This window comes from Chlorocebus sabaeus, chromosome 11 (genome assembly GCF_047675955.1).
Source record: "Chlorocebus sabaeus isolate Y175 chromosome 11, mChlSab1.0.hap1, whole genome shotgun sequence".
Taxonomy (NCBI): domain Eukaryota; kingdom Metazoa; phylum Chordata; class Mammalia; order Primates; family Cercopithecidae; genus Chlorocebus; species Chlorocebus sabaeus.
In genome coordinates, this window is record NC_132914.1 from 33,376,991 (window position 1) to 33,394,715 (window position 17,725).

General features: G+C 42.7%; 1 protein-coding gene across 1 annotated transcript; it reads right to left on the minus strand.

Annotated features, from left to right (window-relative positions):
- Nucleotides 1–1,087: 1,087 nt before the first annotated feature.
- YARS2 (tyrosyl-tRNA synthetase 2) lies at nucleotides 1,088–12,438 on the minus strand. Its single transcript, XM_007968134.3, has 5 exons — nucleotides 11,600–12,438; nucleotides 10,398–10,565; nucleotides 5,632–5,787; nucleotides 4,849–5,019; nucleotides 1,088–1,425 (listed from the first exon to the last, which is right to left on the minus strand). The coding sequence occupies exons 1-5, from the start codon at nucleotides 12,376–12,378 to the stop codon at nucleotides 1,266–1,268; spliced, it is 1,434 nt and encodes a 477-aa protein (XP_007966325.3). The 5' UTR covers nucleotides 12,379–12,438; the 3' UTR covers nucleotides 1,088–1,265.
- Nucleotides 12,439–17,725: the final 5,287 nt, after the last annotated feature.

The following is a 17,725-nucleotide window of genomic DNA, read 5'->3' on the forward strand; positions in this document are numbered from 1 at the left end:
ATTTGCCTCATGTTTGCAGAGCTAGCTCAGTCTTGATTCCAAATCCTTTAAGTTTGACCTGAAAACTTGCCTTACCTGGATACTTTTTGATATTCTCATATGATTGCATATTTGGTATAATTGCCTTTATTTTGGGGGTATAACTTTTTAATTTACCTCAAGTTGGAATCTGGGGGGAAAAGTTGAAACTTAAAACCAATTTAAATTTCTAAATTTAAAAAAACATTGCTACCATAGGAATCCACTGACATGGCTTAACGTGAATAGAATTACACTGGAACACAGGCAAGGAACTAGAAAACTGAATTAGAAACTTTCTGAAAAGTCACATACTGATTTTTGTACTATTCTTTGTAAAGAAACTACTTCTTACTGTAATTTCTCAAAGCAACCATAGCCTCATCTAACTATTCTCCTTTTTAGGGAGAACTACATTTGCTCCCTGAACTACAAAAAAATCAAATTTCGAATCAAAGTTTTTAATACTAGCTTTTCCATTTCTAATGTGGACACTAGAGGCCCTGTTGATTTTATAAACAACTATATAACATTAGTGAGATCGGTGCTCCATATCTGATACAAAAGCAGCTACAATTCCTTTATTTTTTGGAGACAGAGTGTCACTCACTACTCATGCTCTCTCCCAGGCTGGAGTGCAGTGGTGTGATCTCAGCTCACTGCAACTTCCATCTACTGGGTTTGAGTGATTCTCGCAGCTCAGCCTCTTGAGCAGCTGGAGTTACAGGTCTGCCACCATGCCTGGCTAATTTTTATATTTTCAGTAGAGACAGGGTTTCACCCTGTTGGCCAGGCTGGTCTCAAACTCCTGGCCTCAAGCGATTTGCCCAGCTTGGCCTCCCAAAGTGCTGGGATTACAGGTGTGAGCCACCGCACCCTGCCTCACAATTCCTTACACTACCTCTTTTTCATTGTTCCTCGTCACTACAAAAAGGAGAGCAGGAAGGGTAAGATACGAAAGTGAGCATTTCTTTCTCTTCTGAAGTATAATTTTAAAAAGAGATTAACACTGAAAGTCATGGTTTCTTATGGTAATCAAGGTTTGCACATCAGAAAATAAAACATCCCATCATTAAACAAATATTTATTAACCAGCCCATAAAAATAATGAAGTTACTCACACTGAGTCCTAGTCCATTCTATTTTTCTGATTTGCATAAGCAAAGGTCTAAGTTCTGGAGCCAGCCCTTCAGGTCTTGAGAATGAAGGATGGTTAAGTTTATTTGGACAACATGAAGGACTTTTCATCATAACTGAAGCCATTTTATTATGTAGAAATTTCTTTTTCCTATTTTAAGTAAGGAAAGTCCATTCTTGAGAATATGTTGTCCAACAACTAAAACACTCTCAGGATTTGTTACTTGTCGGTGATTTATGCTGACTCCGCCTTCTGTTATCATTCGATACCTAAAAAACAGAAATGTTTAGTAAGTAGAGAGATCCAATCACTGTTGATCTGTCCCCCAAAAAAGACTGTTCACTTAGATTTCAGAGGCCCTCCAGTTGAGAACATGTGGCCCTGGACTGTTACCTTCATGTTTGCTCTATTATTAATAGATTCTGCCTCCCTTTAATGCTCTTTGTTTTTTGTTTCTTTTTGAGACACAGTCTTGCTCTGTAGCCCAGGCTGGCGTGATCTCAGCTCACTGCAACCTCCGCCTCCTGCGTTCTAAGTGATTCTTCTGCCTCAGCCTCCAGAGTAGCTGGGATTACAGGTGCATGCCACCACACCTGGCTAATTTTGTATTTTTAATAGAGACGGGTTTCGCCATGTTGGCCAGGCTGGTCTCAAACTCCTGACTTCAGGTGATCCACCTGCTTCGGCCTCCTAAAGTGCTGAGAATACAGGTGTGAACCACTGCACCTGGCCGGAATTTATGCCTATGCATCTGAGATGCAAGGCATAATGGTAAATTTCTTGTTTAGCGGAGAAAAAGAGCTGGCATATCTCACTGCTTTTGCTAACTATTCAGTTGGTAGTGGCTTTAAAAACGAAGTGAATAGGAATAATGGAGAATTTCCCCCCCACCACTTTGGGGAAAAAAAAATCACAGAAAAGAAACTTCCAAAAATAAAAGAGAACAATGTTGCTTTCAGTAAACTATCCATGAGACACAAGTCACAACTACAGTGTTAGCTACTGTTGCTTTCAGTAAACTATCCATGAGACACAAGTCACAACTACAGTGTTAGCTACAGAAATCTTTAGGAAATTTGCTTATGAAGCTGGAAAGTCCTTGCAAATTATATTGAGACTATGCAAATAGCAAATTGTTAAAATGAAAAATTTTCTTAAAAATGAAATTGGTTGGTTTCAGAAATTGGAGATCCATAGCTGATCTAATATATCAGATTACTAACCAAAATTTTTGATGGCATATATAAAGTTAAATAAATTTCACTGGAGTTATTTATCATCCAACTAATTCACTAAACATTTACAGAGCTCTATGTGCTAAATATAAATGGTACTGCAATCTAGCAGATAAAGACAAATATATGAACGATGACAACACACTGTGATTAATGCTGACCTAGGAGAAGCTGGGCACGGTGGCTCACGCCTGTAATCTTAGCACTTTGACAGGCCGAGGCGGGCAGATCACAAGGTCAGGAGATCAAGACCATCCTGCCTAACATGGTGAAACCCCGTCTCTAGTAAAAAATACAAAAAAATTTAGCCGGGTGTGGTGGCGGGCGCCTGTAATCCCAGCTACTCGGGAGGCTAAGGCAGAACTGCTTGAACCCAGGAGGCAGAGGTTGCAGTGAGCTGAGATCACGCCACTGCACTCCGGCCTGGGCAACAGAGCGAGACTCTGTCTCAAGAAAAAACCAAAAAAGACCTAGGAGAAGTTGTTCTAGGAGCACACTGGGTAGGTGAAGGCTGAACATTTCACTGAAAAAAGAGATACTTAAACTGGGAGTGAAGCTACCTTGACAATCGTCAGGGAACGGGAGCAGCCAGAAAGAGGTGAGATCTGAGAAGTCTGGGCTACAGCATGGCTAGATCTTGGAAGTCCTTAATAAAGATAAATGGTGGTTTTCTCTCATCTGAATGTGTTACCAAGTAAAATTAAGAAACAACTACTGACATAGTTTTAAAAATATTTTTATACCTTTTTTTTTTTGGGGTAGAGACGGAGTCTCACTACATTCTTGACCACACGGATCTCAAATTCCTGGCCCCAAGCAATCCTCCCGCCCCCGGCCTTCCAAAGTGCTGGGATTACAGGTGTGAGCCACCATACCTGGCCATGGACATGGTTTTATAAAACTCATCAGTAAAAGATTTTCTACTTAAGGCAGATTCCTTTTTTTTTTTAGAAAGTATTATTTTACGTTGTCTGCTGGTTTCCAGATCATGTTCTATGTTTTATTTAATTAGAGCCCTGGCTAAATCAGATGTGATGTCATCTTCAGTAGTGGTAAAGCTTCCAGTATTAGTGAACACACCATAGTAACGCTGAGAAGAAAACAAAATCTGCTTCCATACTGAGGAAAATTATTTGTCTCAGTGACGTACTCTAGGGAAGTATATGACACCAGCCTCAAATTCACTGTGTATTAAACCAGCAGATGAGGGAATCACTAAGGCGGAGTGGTAGGTGATACATAGGGAGACGGTGGGTACTTTCTCCAGGCAGAATAATCTAGGACTCTTTAGGACAGAGGCAAACAATCCAAGACAATTGAAAGAACAGCATCTGTAACAAATGTCATTCATAATCATGGCCATGATATGGCTGACAAGCATTTGACTTATGTGTGAATTCCTGTAAAAGAGGCACCCAGGGGTCTTCTGGCTACCCAACACTTTTCCTTCCATTTCACTGCTCCTTTAAAAATGGATAAGCATCAATTATATGCTGAATTATTTTTTGTGAAACATCTTATTCCTTAATACCTCATAACTGAGGAATTAAAATATTCTACTCAATTCCTGAATAGAAAATGCAATTCTCAAGGGGATTATTATATAGTTTACAATAATAGTCTTATGACGTTAGGTCAGTGCAAAAGTACTTGCGGTTTTGGCCATTATATGCTCATTTCATTTTCAGAAATTCAGATAATACTATCGATAGGTAACCTTTCCCATCCCTGAATATTAAGAGGATACAGACTATGAGAGGGGCTGGGTGAATCTGTTACACAGGGCCTCTGTTTCTGCGTCCCTCTAAAATTGTGACCATATCCCTAAGCCGTACACTGATGCCAGTATATTTACTGAACAACATGTCCCTCAAATGCACTTTTCCAGTGTTGAAGGAAAGACTGGGTTAGATGTAGTAAGAGACAGTATATGAGTATTGTACTATTATAGAAAATGTAAGGTATTTTAAAAAATAAGTACTCTCAGGCTATACTTTATTCTTGGACTAAACTAACTATTCTAAGGAAGAGATGCCACTAAAGCATTGTCAGGAAAACACCCTCTCTGGAAACACATGCTGTGAACTGTAACATTTTATTCATTTATTTATTGTTTGAGACGGAGTCTCGCTCTGTCGCCCAGGCTGGAGTGCAGTGGTGGGATCTCTGCTCACTGCAAGCTCCGCCTCCCAAGTTGACACCGTTCTCCTGCCTCAGCCTCCCAAGTAGCTGGGACTACAGGCACCAGCCACCACGCCCGGCTCATTTTTTGTATTTTTAGTAGAGACAGGGTTTCACCGTGTTAGCCAGGATGGTATCCATCTCCTGACCTTGTGATCCGCCTGCTTCGGCCTCCCCAAGTGCTGGGATTACAGGCGTGAGCCACTGCTCCTGGCCTTGTGAACTGTAACATTTAATGGTGAATTAACTGTAAATCTAAAAGTTAAATAATCTTACCCTCGGGGACCATCTGGAATGGCATTTGCTTTGCGGCAGGTATCTAGGACACTTGTTCCAGGATCGAGAAAAAATTCAGAAAATGGAGCTTCTTTAAATAACTCTTTTAACTCCTGATCAGACATGACCTCCAGTGCATCTACGCTACTGTGATAAAGGGCTTGTGTACACCTGAAAAACACATTTTAAGAGCCACATTATATAAATGTTTATTCAAATACATGTTCTAATACCCATTAACCAATTATAGAGTGTCCAAGTTCTAGACTAAAAGTTTTTTTTTTTTTGAGATGGAGTCTTGCTCTTGCTCTGGCTGGATTGCAATGGTGTGATCTCGGCTCACTGCAACCTCCGCCTCCTGGGTTCAAGCGATTCTCCTGCCTCAGCCTCCTGAGTAGCTGGGATTACAGGCGTGTGCCACCACACCCAGCAAATTTTTGTATTTTTAGTAGAGATGGGGTTTCACCATGTTGGTCAGGCTGGTCTTGAACTCCTGACCTCGTGATCCGCCCACCTTGGCCTCCTGATGTGCTGGGATTACAGGTGTGAGCCACTGCGCCCGGCCTAGACTAAAAGGTTTTTAAACATCTATCTGGTAAAATTCATGAACTTAATTCAAGATAATCCTTCTTTCCAATAAACAGGGGCTATTTTAAATTGCTAAGTCAAATACTGACAGTCCTTGTAATAAACGACAAGATAACCCTAAAACAGCATACCTCCTACTTTTCTCATGTCCATCCACTAAATAACTATCAGGTGTTAATTATACTAAACGACTACCTTTTAGCAGAATCCAATCCTTCTCGTCCATGAACAAGCTTTGTTACTTCTGCTGCCAGTCGTTTCTGAGCACCCCACCTTTCTGGCTCTTTGACATGCAGCTGCATGATATGATCAATCTCTGGAAGGGGCAGGAAAGTGAACAGCTTCAGGTACCTTTGGGACAAAAAATAAAGAGTTACACTTACATCACATACCTAATTTGTATGTCCAGCTCCGTATTTACCCTTTAAAGTTTTCCTGCTTATTTTTAAATATGAAACAAACATACAGAAACATACTGAACATAGTAGGTCCCATGCACACATCACCCAGATTTAAGGTGTTACTATTTTGGCATCTTTGTTTTCAATTTCTTTTTTTTTTTTTTTTTTGAGATGGGGGGTCTTGCTGTTGCCCAGACTGGAGTGCAGTGGCATGATCATGGCTCACTGTAACCTCAACCTCCTGGGCTCACCCAATTCTACCACCTCAGCCTCCCAAGTAGCAGGGACCACAGGCTTGTGCCACCACACCTGGCTAATTTGTTAATTTTTTTTTTAAAGACAGGGTCTCCCGTGTTGCCCAGGCTGGTCTCAAACTCCTGGGCTCAAGTGATCCTCTTGTCTCAGCCTCCCAAAGTGTTGGGATTATGGGTGTGAGCCACCACACCCAGCCTCATGTATCCTTTTTAAAAGGAACAAAATAGGCATAGATGAAGGCCTCAGTCCAATCACGTTCCCTGCCTCGCCCCCAGAGATAACCATAAATCTAAGTTTATGTGCTACCATCCTTCCCAAGCATGTTTTTATACTTTTATGTGCATGTGGCCATAAAAAAAAGTACTAATTTTAAAAACTGATATAAATCATCATGCTCTGCATAATGATGCTCCTGTCAATGATGGACTGCATCTATCCGCGATCCCCAACCATTTTGGCACCAGGGGGCGGCGGGGAGGGAAGGTGGTTTCAGAATGAAACTGCTTCACTTCAGATCATCAGGCATTTGTTAGATCTTCATAAGGAGTGCGCAACCTAGTCTCTTGCATGCGCAGTTCACAACAGGGTTTGTGCTCCTATAGGAATCTAATGCCACAGGGGATCTGACAGGAGATGGAACCCAGGTGGTAATGCTCGCTCGCCTGCCCCTCAGCTCCTGTTGTGCGGCCCTGTTCCCAAGAGGCCACGGACTGGTACAGTCTACCAGTGGTCCATAATATTATAATACCATAGTTTACAGTACCTTTTCTACGTTTACGTATACAAATACCCTCATGTTACCATTGCCTTCAATAGTTAGTACAGTCATGTGCTGTACATGTTTCTGCCCTAGGAAGGGTACACTGTATAGCCTAGGTGTGTAGTAGGCTACGCTATCTGTGTTTGCGTGGGGACACTCTATGATATTTGCAATGATGAAATCACCTAACAACACATTTCCCAGAACGTATCCCTGTTGTTAAGTGATATATGACTATTAATATCATCCTATATGTATTCTCTTTTTAAACTTTTTCTTTGGTGAAATACCTAACACACAGAAAAAAGTACATTATTCGCAAAGATACAGCTTAATGAATCATAAAACATCTACGTAACCATTACCATAGTCAAGAAATACAATATTGGGCTGGGCGTGGTGGCTCATGCCTGTAATCCTAGCACTTTGGGAGGCCGAGGTGGGTGGATCACGAGGTCAGGAGATTGAGACCAGCCTGGACAACATGGTGAAACCCCATCTCTATTAAAATATACAAAAAAAGTCCCAGCTACTAAGAAGGCTGAGGCAGGAGAATCACTTGAACCCGGGAGGTGGAGGTTGCAGTGAGCTGAGATTGCGCCACTGCACTCCAGCCTGGTGACAGAGGTGAGACTCCATCTCAAAAAAAAAAAAAAGAGAAGAAAAGAAATACAGTATTGCCCTTACCCAAGAATGCACAAATATATCACACACCCCTCCAAGTTAATCACTATTTTGCCTCTGATAGTAATCACTTCCTTGTCTTTCCTGATACTTTTAACATCTCAGTATGCCTCCCTTAAGAGCATCACTTAATTTTGCCTGTCTGTAGGATTTTATATAAAAGGAATCATACAGAATTTATTTTCTGGCACGTCGATATGTTTAGGCGAGTCATCCATGATTCTGCATGTACAGCATTCCATGCTATGATTATCCTACAACGTGTTTTTCTGTGAACTTCTGTGCTGTTTCTATTTTTAGACAATTGCTATTAATGCTGCTCTGAATAGCCTCATATACCACTGTTGGTGCATATGTGCATTAATTTCTGTTGGGTATATGCCCAGAAGAGGAACTGCTGGATCACAGGTTATGTGCACATTTAGCTTTAGTAGGTACTGCCAAATGTTTTCCCAAAGTGGTTCTATACGTTTATTCTTCCACCACCTTGGAACAGTCTTGTCAGCACTTGGTTCTGCCAGCTCTTTTGTTTAGCCATTCTGGAGGGTGCATAATGGTATCTCGTTGTGCCCTTTATCTTGTATTTTTTCTTCTCAGTATGAAGGCTAAGCACCTTTTTATATGTTTTTGGCCTTTGGACAGGATCTTTGTGAAGTACCTGTTCAAGTCTGTTTCCCTTGTTCTGCTGGGTTGTCTTTTTCTCACTGGCTTAGAGAAATTTCTGTTTTTAACATTAAAATAACTATGTTTAATATAGTATTTACATAGTTTTTTCATTTTTAATTTTTGAAATTATTTAAACAATTTTTTGTGGGTATACGGGTGTATATACTTACGGGGTGCATGAGACGTTTTGATACAGACATGCAATGTGAAATAAGAAATTCTTTATATTAATTTGAATACAAGCCCTTTATCATTTAGATACATGTACTGAAAATAGCAATCTTTTCCCACTCTTAACGGTGACTTATGATGAACAGATCTTATTTTTAATTTAGTCTAACTTATCTATCTCTTCCTTTTGTGTCCTGTTTAAGAATCTTTCTCTATCTTAAAGTCATAAAGGCATTTTCCTATTTATCTAAAAGCTTTATTGTTTTGTCTTTTGATATAGATATAGGTCTATAATCTACCTGGAATTGACTTTTGTGCACTATGTAAGGTTAAGTTTCATTTTTTTCACCCACAAAGACATCTAACTAATGGAGCAATATTCACTGAAGACTGTCTTCCCAAACTACAATGCCACCTTTGCCAGAGATAAGGAGACCATATATGCTAGAGTGTGTCTGGATTCTCTAATCTGTGCCATTGGTCTTTAAATGTGTACCTTTAAACCTAAAGGTCATTATTAGAAATAATGAGTTTGGCAAAGTTGCTAGATTTAAAGGTAATATATATAAAGTAATTGTATTTCTAAACACCAGAACCAGATAGAAAATGCAATTTTCAAAAAGATTATCAATTATCTAGGCTGGGTGCAGTAGCTCAAGCCTGTAATCCCAGCACTTTGTGAGGCTGAGGAGGGTGGATCACTTGAGGTCAGGAGTTCAAGACAGCCTGGCCAACACGGCGAAACCCTGCCTCTACAAAAATACAAAAATTAGCCGGGCATGGTGGCACATGCCTGTAATCCCAGCTACTCAGGAGAATCGCTTGAACCCAGGAAGCGGAGGACACTCCAGCCTGGGCAACAAAACGAGACACTGTCTCAAAAAAAAAAAAAAAAAAAAAAAAAGATTATCAATTCTCAATACATCAAAACCCCAGGACTATATCGTCAAACATTCTAGGACTAAATCTAAAGAGGAAAAAACCATAATTACTGAAATTTTATAATAAGGCATGATAATCTTCCACGCTGTTCTTCAAAAACATCTTGGCCAATCTTAGCCCTTTTTATTTCTATGTCAATCTTACAATGAGCTTGTCAAGTTCCACAAAAAGCCGGTTTAGATATGGTTGGTGCTGTACTAACTGTGGATCAAATCCAGAACTGTAAGCCCAGCACTTTGGGAGTCCGAGGCAGGTTGATCGCTTGAGTCTAGGAGTTGGAGACCAGTCTGGGCAACATGGTGAAACCCCACCTCTACTAAAAAAAAAAATACAAAATTAGCTAGGCATAGTGGTGTGCACCTGAGCCTGGGAATTCCAGACTACAGTGAGCCAAGATTGTGCCACTACACTCCAGCCTGGGCAATGGGAGTGAGATTCTGTTTCAAAAAAAGAACAAAAAAGAACTGATATATTTTTGTACTATCAATATGGTCTAACTCTTCATTTATGTAGGTCTTTATTTTGCTCAATAGCATCTTTTAATATTTTGCAGGACAGTCATTTATTATTAAGTCTTAAAGAATTATTCCTAGATTACTTTTGATGTTACAGAGTATCAAAATATTTTTTTCACTTTTTGTTGTAGGTATGTTTGTTTCTCATTAATTCATATTCTCCCAAGAGTTTAAGACAATTTAATTTAAGGAGAAAATCATTTCTTCAGAGAATCTTTAAAGTCATATTTGTGAGAGAAGAAAGACAAAGGAAAAATAAGGGTAGTCAAGTTTAAGATGAAAGGAATGAAAAAACTAGAATATGCAGGTGATAAAATCCTAAGAACTTGCTAGATATAGATCAAAAAGTTGGCTTTACATTTTCTAGCCATCCACTGTGGTTTTCTGCTTTAACCAACAAAGTGTTTAACTTTAGAACACAGTAAAAATTAGTCTTCTATGATGTAATGGTTTATGTGCAGACAGAAACTAAGTTAAAAACAAAAAAACTAAAGTGTACATAGATTCAGTGGCTAAAATTATGAGTTTATGGTGTCAATTTTTCTGAGCCCATTATTCAGAACTCACCTTTCCACTGAATCGTCTGGTTGCCTGACAAAGAATTGATACAATTCAAATGGAGATGTCTTATCTCTGTTTAGCCAAACAGCGTTGCCAGCAGACTTTCCCAGCTTTGCTCCAGTTGTACTTGTAATTAGAGGAACGGTGATTCCAAATACATCTTCTCCAGTCAACCTATGCATAAAGAACAATTTCATTATGTGCCTCAAGCAAAGTCGTGGTAGGTTCTACTGTTCACCTTCCAGATTTCTTTCTGGTTACTTGCTCCAGGAAAACTTCCTTGACCTCCTAAATCTGAATTCTTGTCCCTCTTATGTACTGTTACAGTACTCACCCCATTCATTCTGAATCTCATGAGTGGTTCCAGGCAGTTTCTAGGCAGGCCAAGGGGAAGTCCTACTTAACAATGGACTAGAGATTTTGAAAGGCTGAGTGGGAAGGAGAAAACTGGGTGAAGGGGTGTCAGGAAGAGACACTAAAGGAAATGTTCTAAATGCCTTTTAAACATGTGTTTTGCTCTGTAGCACATGAGCTAGCCCTATCCTTCACCCCTCTCAAGAAAATGCTATTAGACCCGCATTACTTGTCAGTTATTTGGAGTTGAAAAAACTTTTTGAGATACCAACCAAGGACTAACACTAGTTTCATGGAGGGTGCAGAGCTAAAGCAGAGGCTAGCTACTCAAGGAGGTCCAGTCATGTTCTAGTATAAACACACAAAGGCAGTTTCTCTAATTAGAAAGGACGACTTAGGGGAACCAAAACAGACCGACCAAATCTTCACTAGTGGTCTGTTTCCTGCAGAGCTCTAGAATACACGGTTTCCTTTTTTTTTTTTTTTTTTTAGATGGAGTCTCCCTCTGTTGCCCAGGCTGGAGTGCAGTGGCGCTATCTCGGCTCACTGCTAACCTTCGCCTCCCGAGTTCAAGCCATTCTCCTGCCTCAGCCTCCCGAAGAGCTGGGATTACAGGCGTGCATCACCACGCTCAGCTAATTTTTAGAATACACCGTTTACTCTTAATACCCTTAATTCAGCCCTTTAGTTCTTATTAGCCAGTGTTATTAACGCCATTATAGAGCCTTAATGGGGATAAAACCAACAAGAGCTGGAACGAAGGGCAGCAACCTACAATCCTAAGAGTAAATCACAGGCTACTAGTGTGTAAATTATTTGGTCCCAGGATTTCCCCAGGGTCTAAAGGCACTTACTTGTTGATGAACTCATATCCAGACATAATGTTGCCTAGTTGATCAGATCCGCCCAGCTGGACCCTGCATCCATAACGCTGGAAGAGGTAATAGAAGTCATAGGCCTGGAGCACCTGGTAAAAGAATTCGGCCAAGCTCATGCCCTCCGCGCTCTTGAGCCGCAGCTGCACGCTCTGCCGGCTCAGCAGCGTCCCCATGCGGAAGTGACCCCCAACTGCCGCCAGAAAGTCCACCAGGTGCTGCTTCTGGTACCAGGCCGAGTTGTCCAGCACAGTGAAGCTGCCCCAGGAGCGCCCATCAGTGAAAAGCTGCTGGTGATTAGCCGCCAGAGCCTCAAGCCCTAGGCGCAGGGCGCGCGCGTTGGCTCGCACGCGCTCTGTCTCCAGCGCCTCGCGTTCCTTGGTACGGCCGCTCGGGTCTCCCAGGCGCGCCGTGGCGCCTCCCACCAGCGCGATCACGTTGTGGCCGGCTCGCTGCAAATGAAACAGGCCCAGCAGCGCAAGAAGATGGCCCACATGAAGCGAGTCTGCCGTGGGGTCGAAGCCACAGTAAATGGTTTGGGGAAAACTCGCCGTGCCACGGTCGAAGAGCTCTGGGAGTTCTATTTTCGTCCCCGTCTCCGGGAAGAAGTCCTTGAACAGACCTCGAGCCTTCTGCGCTGCCAGTAACCCCTGAGGGCCCGAGTGGGCCTTACGCAGCCCCAAGGGCAAGAATACTGAGAGATTTAGGGTACCAGACCAACGGCCCCAGGAAAAGGACCGAAAGATGGGCGCCGCCATATTGATGGCGGCACGAAGGGAATGTTGGGATTGCAGAGGCCCCGCCACACCCACCTGCTTGCCGCTCCTAGGGAAGGTACGTCAGTGTTTTTCTGCGCATGCCCAAGACGGTTACGTAGTTACGGAGCTTGCGCTCTCAGCAGTTGAGTTCCAACTCCAAGTGGCGATTCCGCCTCAGAGCAGTCGCTTTAAGTTCCCTGAAACTTAATTTCCCCATTCGCAGTGGGGATCTACTTATGATAGTTCCTACCTCATAAGACTGTTGTGAACCTTAAGAATTAAAGCATTTGGCACATAACGCTTCACAAATGTTAACTTGTATTTAAATTTTAACGTAAAAAGATTGTGATGCGCAAGTTCTTTGAAGTCTTGGTTCCGTGCAAAAAGCTGCTCACAGAGGTTGAGAAAGGTTAGGAATTGGTTTAACTTCACGGAGAGAGAGAGAGTTGCTGCTGAGACGCAGGCAATTTCATAGTACCGATTCCCCAATTGCACCTCAGTCCCCAGTATTCATCAGCTCTTCCAGGAGGTGGCAGTCTTGTCCAAGCTATAGCAAGAAAAACTCAGTGCAATAAAGTACATGCATCAAGTCCTGTGGTTTATTTATTTATTTTAAATACAGTTAACTAGGTTGGGACACAGCATGAGTGGATTCAAATTAGTATTCACATCGTGCAGCTTAACAGGTGCTCTGAATACTCACCAGGGATGAGGTTCTTACTGGCAACTGGCTGGCAGGTGATCTAGCTTCAAAATCCCACGTTAGAGCCTGATTTCTAGGACCGCTTTCAAAACCCGTGGACTCTGAGTTGGGGGGAGACTGGTTTGCAGGAGGGTTACTGGAGTGTGCTCTTAAGAACAACACCTATAATGGAGTGAGGGAGGCCGGGTTGGGCGGAGGGAGAAAGAAGTTGAACTGTGAACAATTTGTAATAGAGGCCTCAGGCAATCCAGTAGGGGCTCTGGAGCCGGGATTTCCTTTCAGAGTCATCCTGAATTGAGGCCACAGGGCAGACCTTTAGACCCTCTTACTGACTGCTCATTAAATGTGGGATGTTTCTGGGGAGGAAGCAAAACGCTGGGTAAGGCTTTTGGAGAGGGAGATGTGCAGAAAGGGACTCAGCTGTGAGCTATAAACAACCAACGCTCCCAGCAGCTGGGGGATTGAGTGCCTTGGTCCTGGGGCTGGAGTCTGGGCCATGTTCCAAATCATTCCCTACAGGACTTTTCCATTTTTTAACGTTATAAAGTCATCTAACAAAATGAAAACTTATTTTAATAATTAGTTTCTTTGCATGTATAATTATCAGTGAATTAGTTTCTCATTGCCAGACGGTAACTTCAATAGGATTTTGAGATACTCATTCAATAGACTATTAAACATACTCCGAACTGCATAAGAAAATAGAGTGTGTTCTTTCATGTTATTCAAAATATCTTAAAATTTGCAATCATAACCTGTTGATCTGCAGTCTTTTTTTTTTTTTTTTTAAGTGTCACTCGGTTGCCCACACTGGAGTGCCATGGCAGGATCATGGTTCATTGCAGCCTTGAACTCCTAGGCTGCAGAGATCTTCCTGTCTCAGCCACCCAAGTAGCTGGAACTACAGGTGTGGACTACCATGCCTGACTCATTTTTATTTTTTATTTTTGTAGAGACGGGGGTCTCGTTGTATTGCTCAGGCTGGTCCTAAACTCCTGGCCTCAAGCAAGCTTCCCACCTCTGCCTCCCAAAGTGTTGGGATTACAGGCATGAGCTACTTCACAAGGCCAATCTGCAGTCGTATGGTCCACCACTTTGCTCAGAGACAGATTTCAGTAGGTATGGCAGGCAATTCTCCTGAGCACATGTAAGTAAACTGACATCTGGGCCACTTGTCACCTGAAAGCCCAAATCTCAAGAGCTGTAGTGAAAGTAAAGTTAGTTTGATTCAAGAGGCCAGCAACCCCGGGGGAGGCAGCGAGCTAGTGTTCAAAGACCACCTCTGGTTTTTAAGGGAAATTAGGAGAAAGGATTATCAAAATATTTTTGTGAAACATGTACAATCTCAGGTCGGCAGTAAATCATTGCTTTCTTGGTCAATATTTTGTGGCTTTCTGCAGGTACCATCAGCCTATTCTTACCAGGTCGGTCAGCTCATTCACAGAGATGCTGACCTAGGTATTTTCTTTTATCTCTGTTCAAGATCCTGTTTTCCTGAGGCTGATTTTGGTGAATGATCTATAAACTCAAGCAAAGCAATAATTGTATTCAAGTAAGCAAGCTTTCCTCTAACATGGAATCAGTACTGTCACACGCACAGCAAATGGTGCTTTCTATTTAGTACCTTAATACATAAGACACACATGTATTTCTGGTGACACACAACTCTCTGGCTTGTACAGGTGTGTTAGTAACTTGAAAATCCTACTTGTTACAACAATATGTACCGATGTCAGGGTTACTTGATGACCTGTGCTTAATGGAGAATAATTCTGTGGATGATGAAAAATAGAAAATTTCTACCTGGGATTAAAATTTATTACAAAGTATAAAGTGAGGAGCGCCTCTGCCCAGCCGCCCTGTCTGGGAAGTGTCTCCTTCCCCCTTCCCTTCCCCCTTCCCTTCCCCCTTCCCCTCCCCTTCCCCTCCCCTTCCCCTCCCCTTCCCCCTTCCCTTACCTTCCCCCTTCCCTTCCCCCTTCCCCCTTCCCCCTTCCTTTCCCCCTTGCCCCTTCCCTTCCCCCTTCCCTTCCCCTTCCCTTTCCCCTTCCCTTCCCTTCCCTTCCCCCTTCCCTTCCCTTCCCTTCCCCCTTCCCTTCCCCCTTCCCTTCCCCCTTCCCTTCCCCCTTCCCTTCCCCCTTCCCTTCCCTTCCCTTCCCTTCCCTTCCCTTCCCTTCCCCCTTCCCTTCCCCCTTCCCTTCTCCCTTCCCTTCCCCCTTCCCTTCCCTTCCCTTCTGCTGTTGTAGCCAGTGAAATAATCTGGAGGTCTCAGCATTGCCTTAACTTTATGCACCTGGTCCCATACCATATGGCTGGATAATATTTTGAGATATGGGTTTAAAAAATCTTTCATCTTCCGGGCCGGGTGTGGTGGCTCATGCCTGTAATCCCAGCACTTCGGGAGGCTGAGGTGGGCGGATCACGAGGTCAGGAGTTCAAGATCAGCCTGGCCAACATAGTGAAAACCCGACTCTACTGAAAATACAAAAATTAGCCAGGTGTGGTGGCACATGCCTGTAGTCCCAACTACTTGGGAGGCTGAGGTGGGAGAATTGCTTGAGCCTGGGAGGCGGAGGTTGCAGTGAGCTGAGACCACGCCGTTGCACTCCAGCCTGGGTAAGAGTGAGACTCCGTCTCAAACAAACAAACAAAACATGTTTCATTTTCCACTTTTCATTTTAACTATGCATTTGTAGCAAGTTGTGTGTGTCAGTGCCTTGGGGAAGGTACAAGGCAGGGAGGAATACAGAGTCATCTGGAACTCTTTGTGTTTTCTGTTTCCCAAAGTCAAAAGCCTAAGATAGGATGAAGTTTAAGGAAATAAGCTTATCAAAGAGAAGGAGGTAGGATTCTCCAGCTTAAAGAGAATGCCCCTGCCCCATACCTGGGCAAGGGAGCCCTGGCTATGGCCCTGGTTTGCCAGAGGAGCTGTGCGTTGCTGTCTGTCTTCAAAGGGACGACCTCCTGCTACACTTCAGACCTGGGGCTCCTGGCTTCACCTAAGGTTCCTCTGCTTCATTTGAGGCAGGAGAGCCCCTGAGTGCCAGCTGGAGGTCTCAGAACTATTGAAGGCTTGGCCAACAAGGATGGCTAGAATGACCGGAACCAATTGGAAATTAGAGATATTATTTCCTGGGGCACGTTGATCAAATTTTGGTAAAACCCTAGAAGGGGGAAGGAGGCTAATAATGATGGAGAAACAATTTCCTACCATTCTAGTGGGTTAAGGACATAGATGTTTGCTTATTCATTTAACAGATATTTATTCGAATTATTTGATCAGTCAGGCACTGTTCTAAGGGCTTAGGACACATTCATGGAAAGAAAGATTCCTGTCCTCATGGAGATAACATTATTCTATGAAGTCATTTTTCTCTGAGCAGTTTTATTCTTCACTTCCTCTTTCTTCATTTCCTCTTTCTGATTGGGCTCCTTTTCCACCCCCAATTTTTGGAGCAGAGAGAGAGTGACTCCTAGATAGTTGTTGAAGAACATGCAGATTAGGAGGGGACTGTGGGAGAGAAACATTTGTTGAGAATGTGACCAAGGGAAAGACATCCCTTGTAGGAGGGTGGTGATTGGGGTGTAGAGTAGAATTCAAGCAGTTTTTCCCCTTTCAATGTGCAATTGTGTCTCCCTTCGCTCCTGCTGCAGTGAATTTTTCTCCTCGCAGAACCCTTTCCTGAACATCCACCCCTTCTGCTCTGAGCTTGGTGACAGCTGCCGCAGTCCCCCACCAGCATGTTCTTTCCCAGGCCATGTTGTCAGGACAGTAATTCAGCCATGATTGGCAAGCAACGCAATCCGCCCGGCTGTTTGCTAATGTGATGAGAAAAGCAGGCTTCCCTCTTAGAAACAGGATCTTGGAGACACTATTGTGATTGCATCTGAAAAGCTTAGATCAAACAGATAATGTCTTCAGTGAAGATAATTTTGGAATTTTCCTATTTATCAAGTTACCATAGTAATTTTCTGGTCCCTCTGACAGAGAGTACAAGTGAATCAATCAACTTATCATTGGCCCTCCATCAAGGCCAAGTGGATTCATATCTCCATTGGAGAAGAAAGAAAACAATAAGCAATCAGTCTGTGTTTTATAGAGCAATTCCATTTTGATTAAAACTATTTTTGTGGGTTTTTTTTCAGTGTCTTCAATATGGACTTCATGTGTTTCTGTTATAAGCACTGACTGGTTAGCTATCAAAATGAGAAACAAGTCTGGAAACATCTCACTCATTAATGTTCTGTAACATCATAAGGGGAACAAATACCTTGCATTTACATAATGTTTGCAGAAAAGTCAAATATTACTTCCTTCATTCTCACAACCATAACAAAATGTGCTTCTGAGTGGTGGTCCAAAGACCATTGGACTAGGAGTCACAGACATGAGTAGCTGTCTCAGCTTGACCTTGAATACCTGTTCCTCCTTAGATAAGTCATTTAACACACTAGCCTTGGTGTCCTCATTTTAGAAGTAAATGGGCTGGGCTGGGCTTAGTGGCTCACACCTGTAATCCCAGCATTTTGGGAGGCCAAGATTGGCGGATCACTTGAGGTCAGGAGTTTGAGACCAGCCTGGCTAACATGGTGAAACCCCACCTCTACAAAATACGAAAAAAAATTAGCTGGGCATGGTGGTGGG

What these genes read in the sequence shown, in the direction of transcription:
- YARS2 (XM_007968134.3), bottom strand. Translation starts at nt 12,378, where the DNA reads ATGGCGGCGCCCATCTTTCGGTCCTTTTCCTGGGGCCGTTGGTCTGGT. An exon ending in GGATTGGATTCTGCTAAAAG is followed by an intron (nt 5,020 to 5,631) that starts GTAGTCGTTTAG and finishes TGTGTTTTTCAG; the next exon opens with GTGTACACAAGCCCTTTATC. An exon ending in ATTCCAGATGGTCCCCGAGG is followed by an intron (nt 1,426 to 4,848) that starts GTAAGATTATTT and finishes TCTGTTTTTTAG; the next exon opens with GTATCGAATGATAACAGAAG.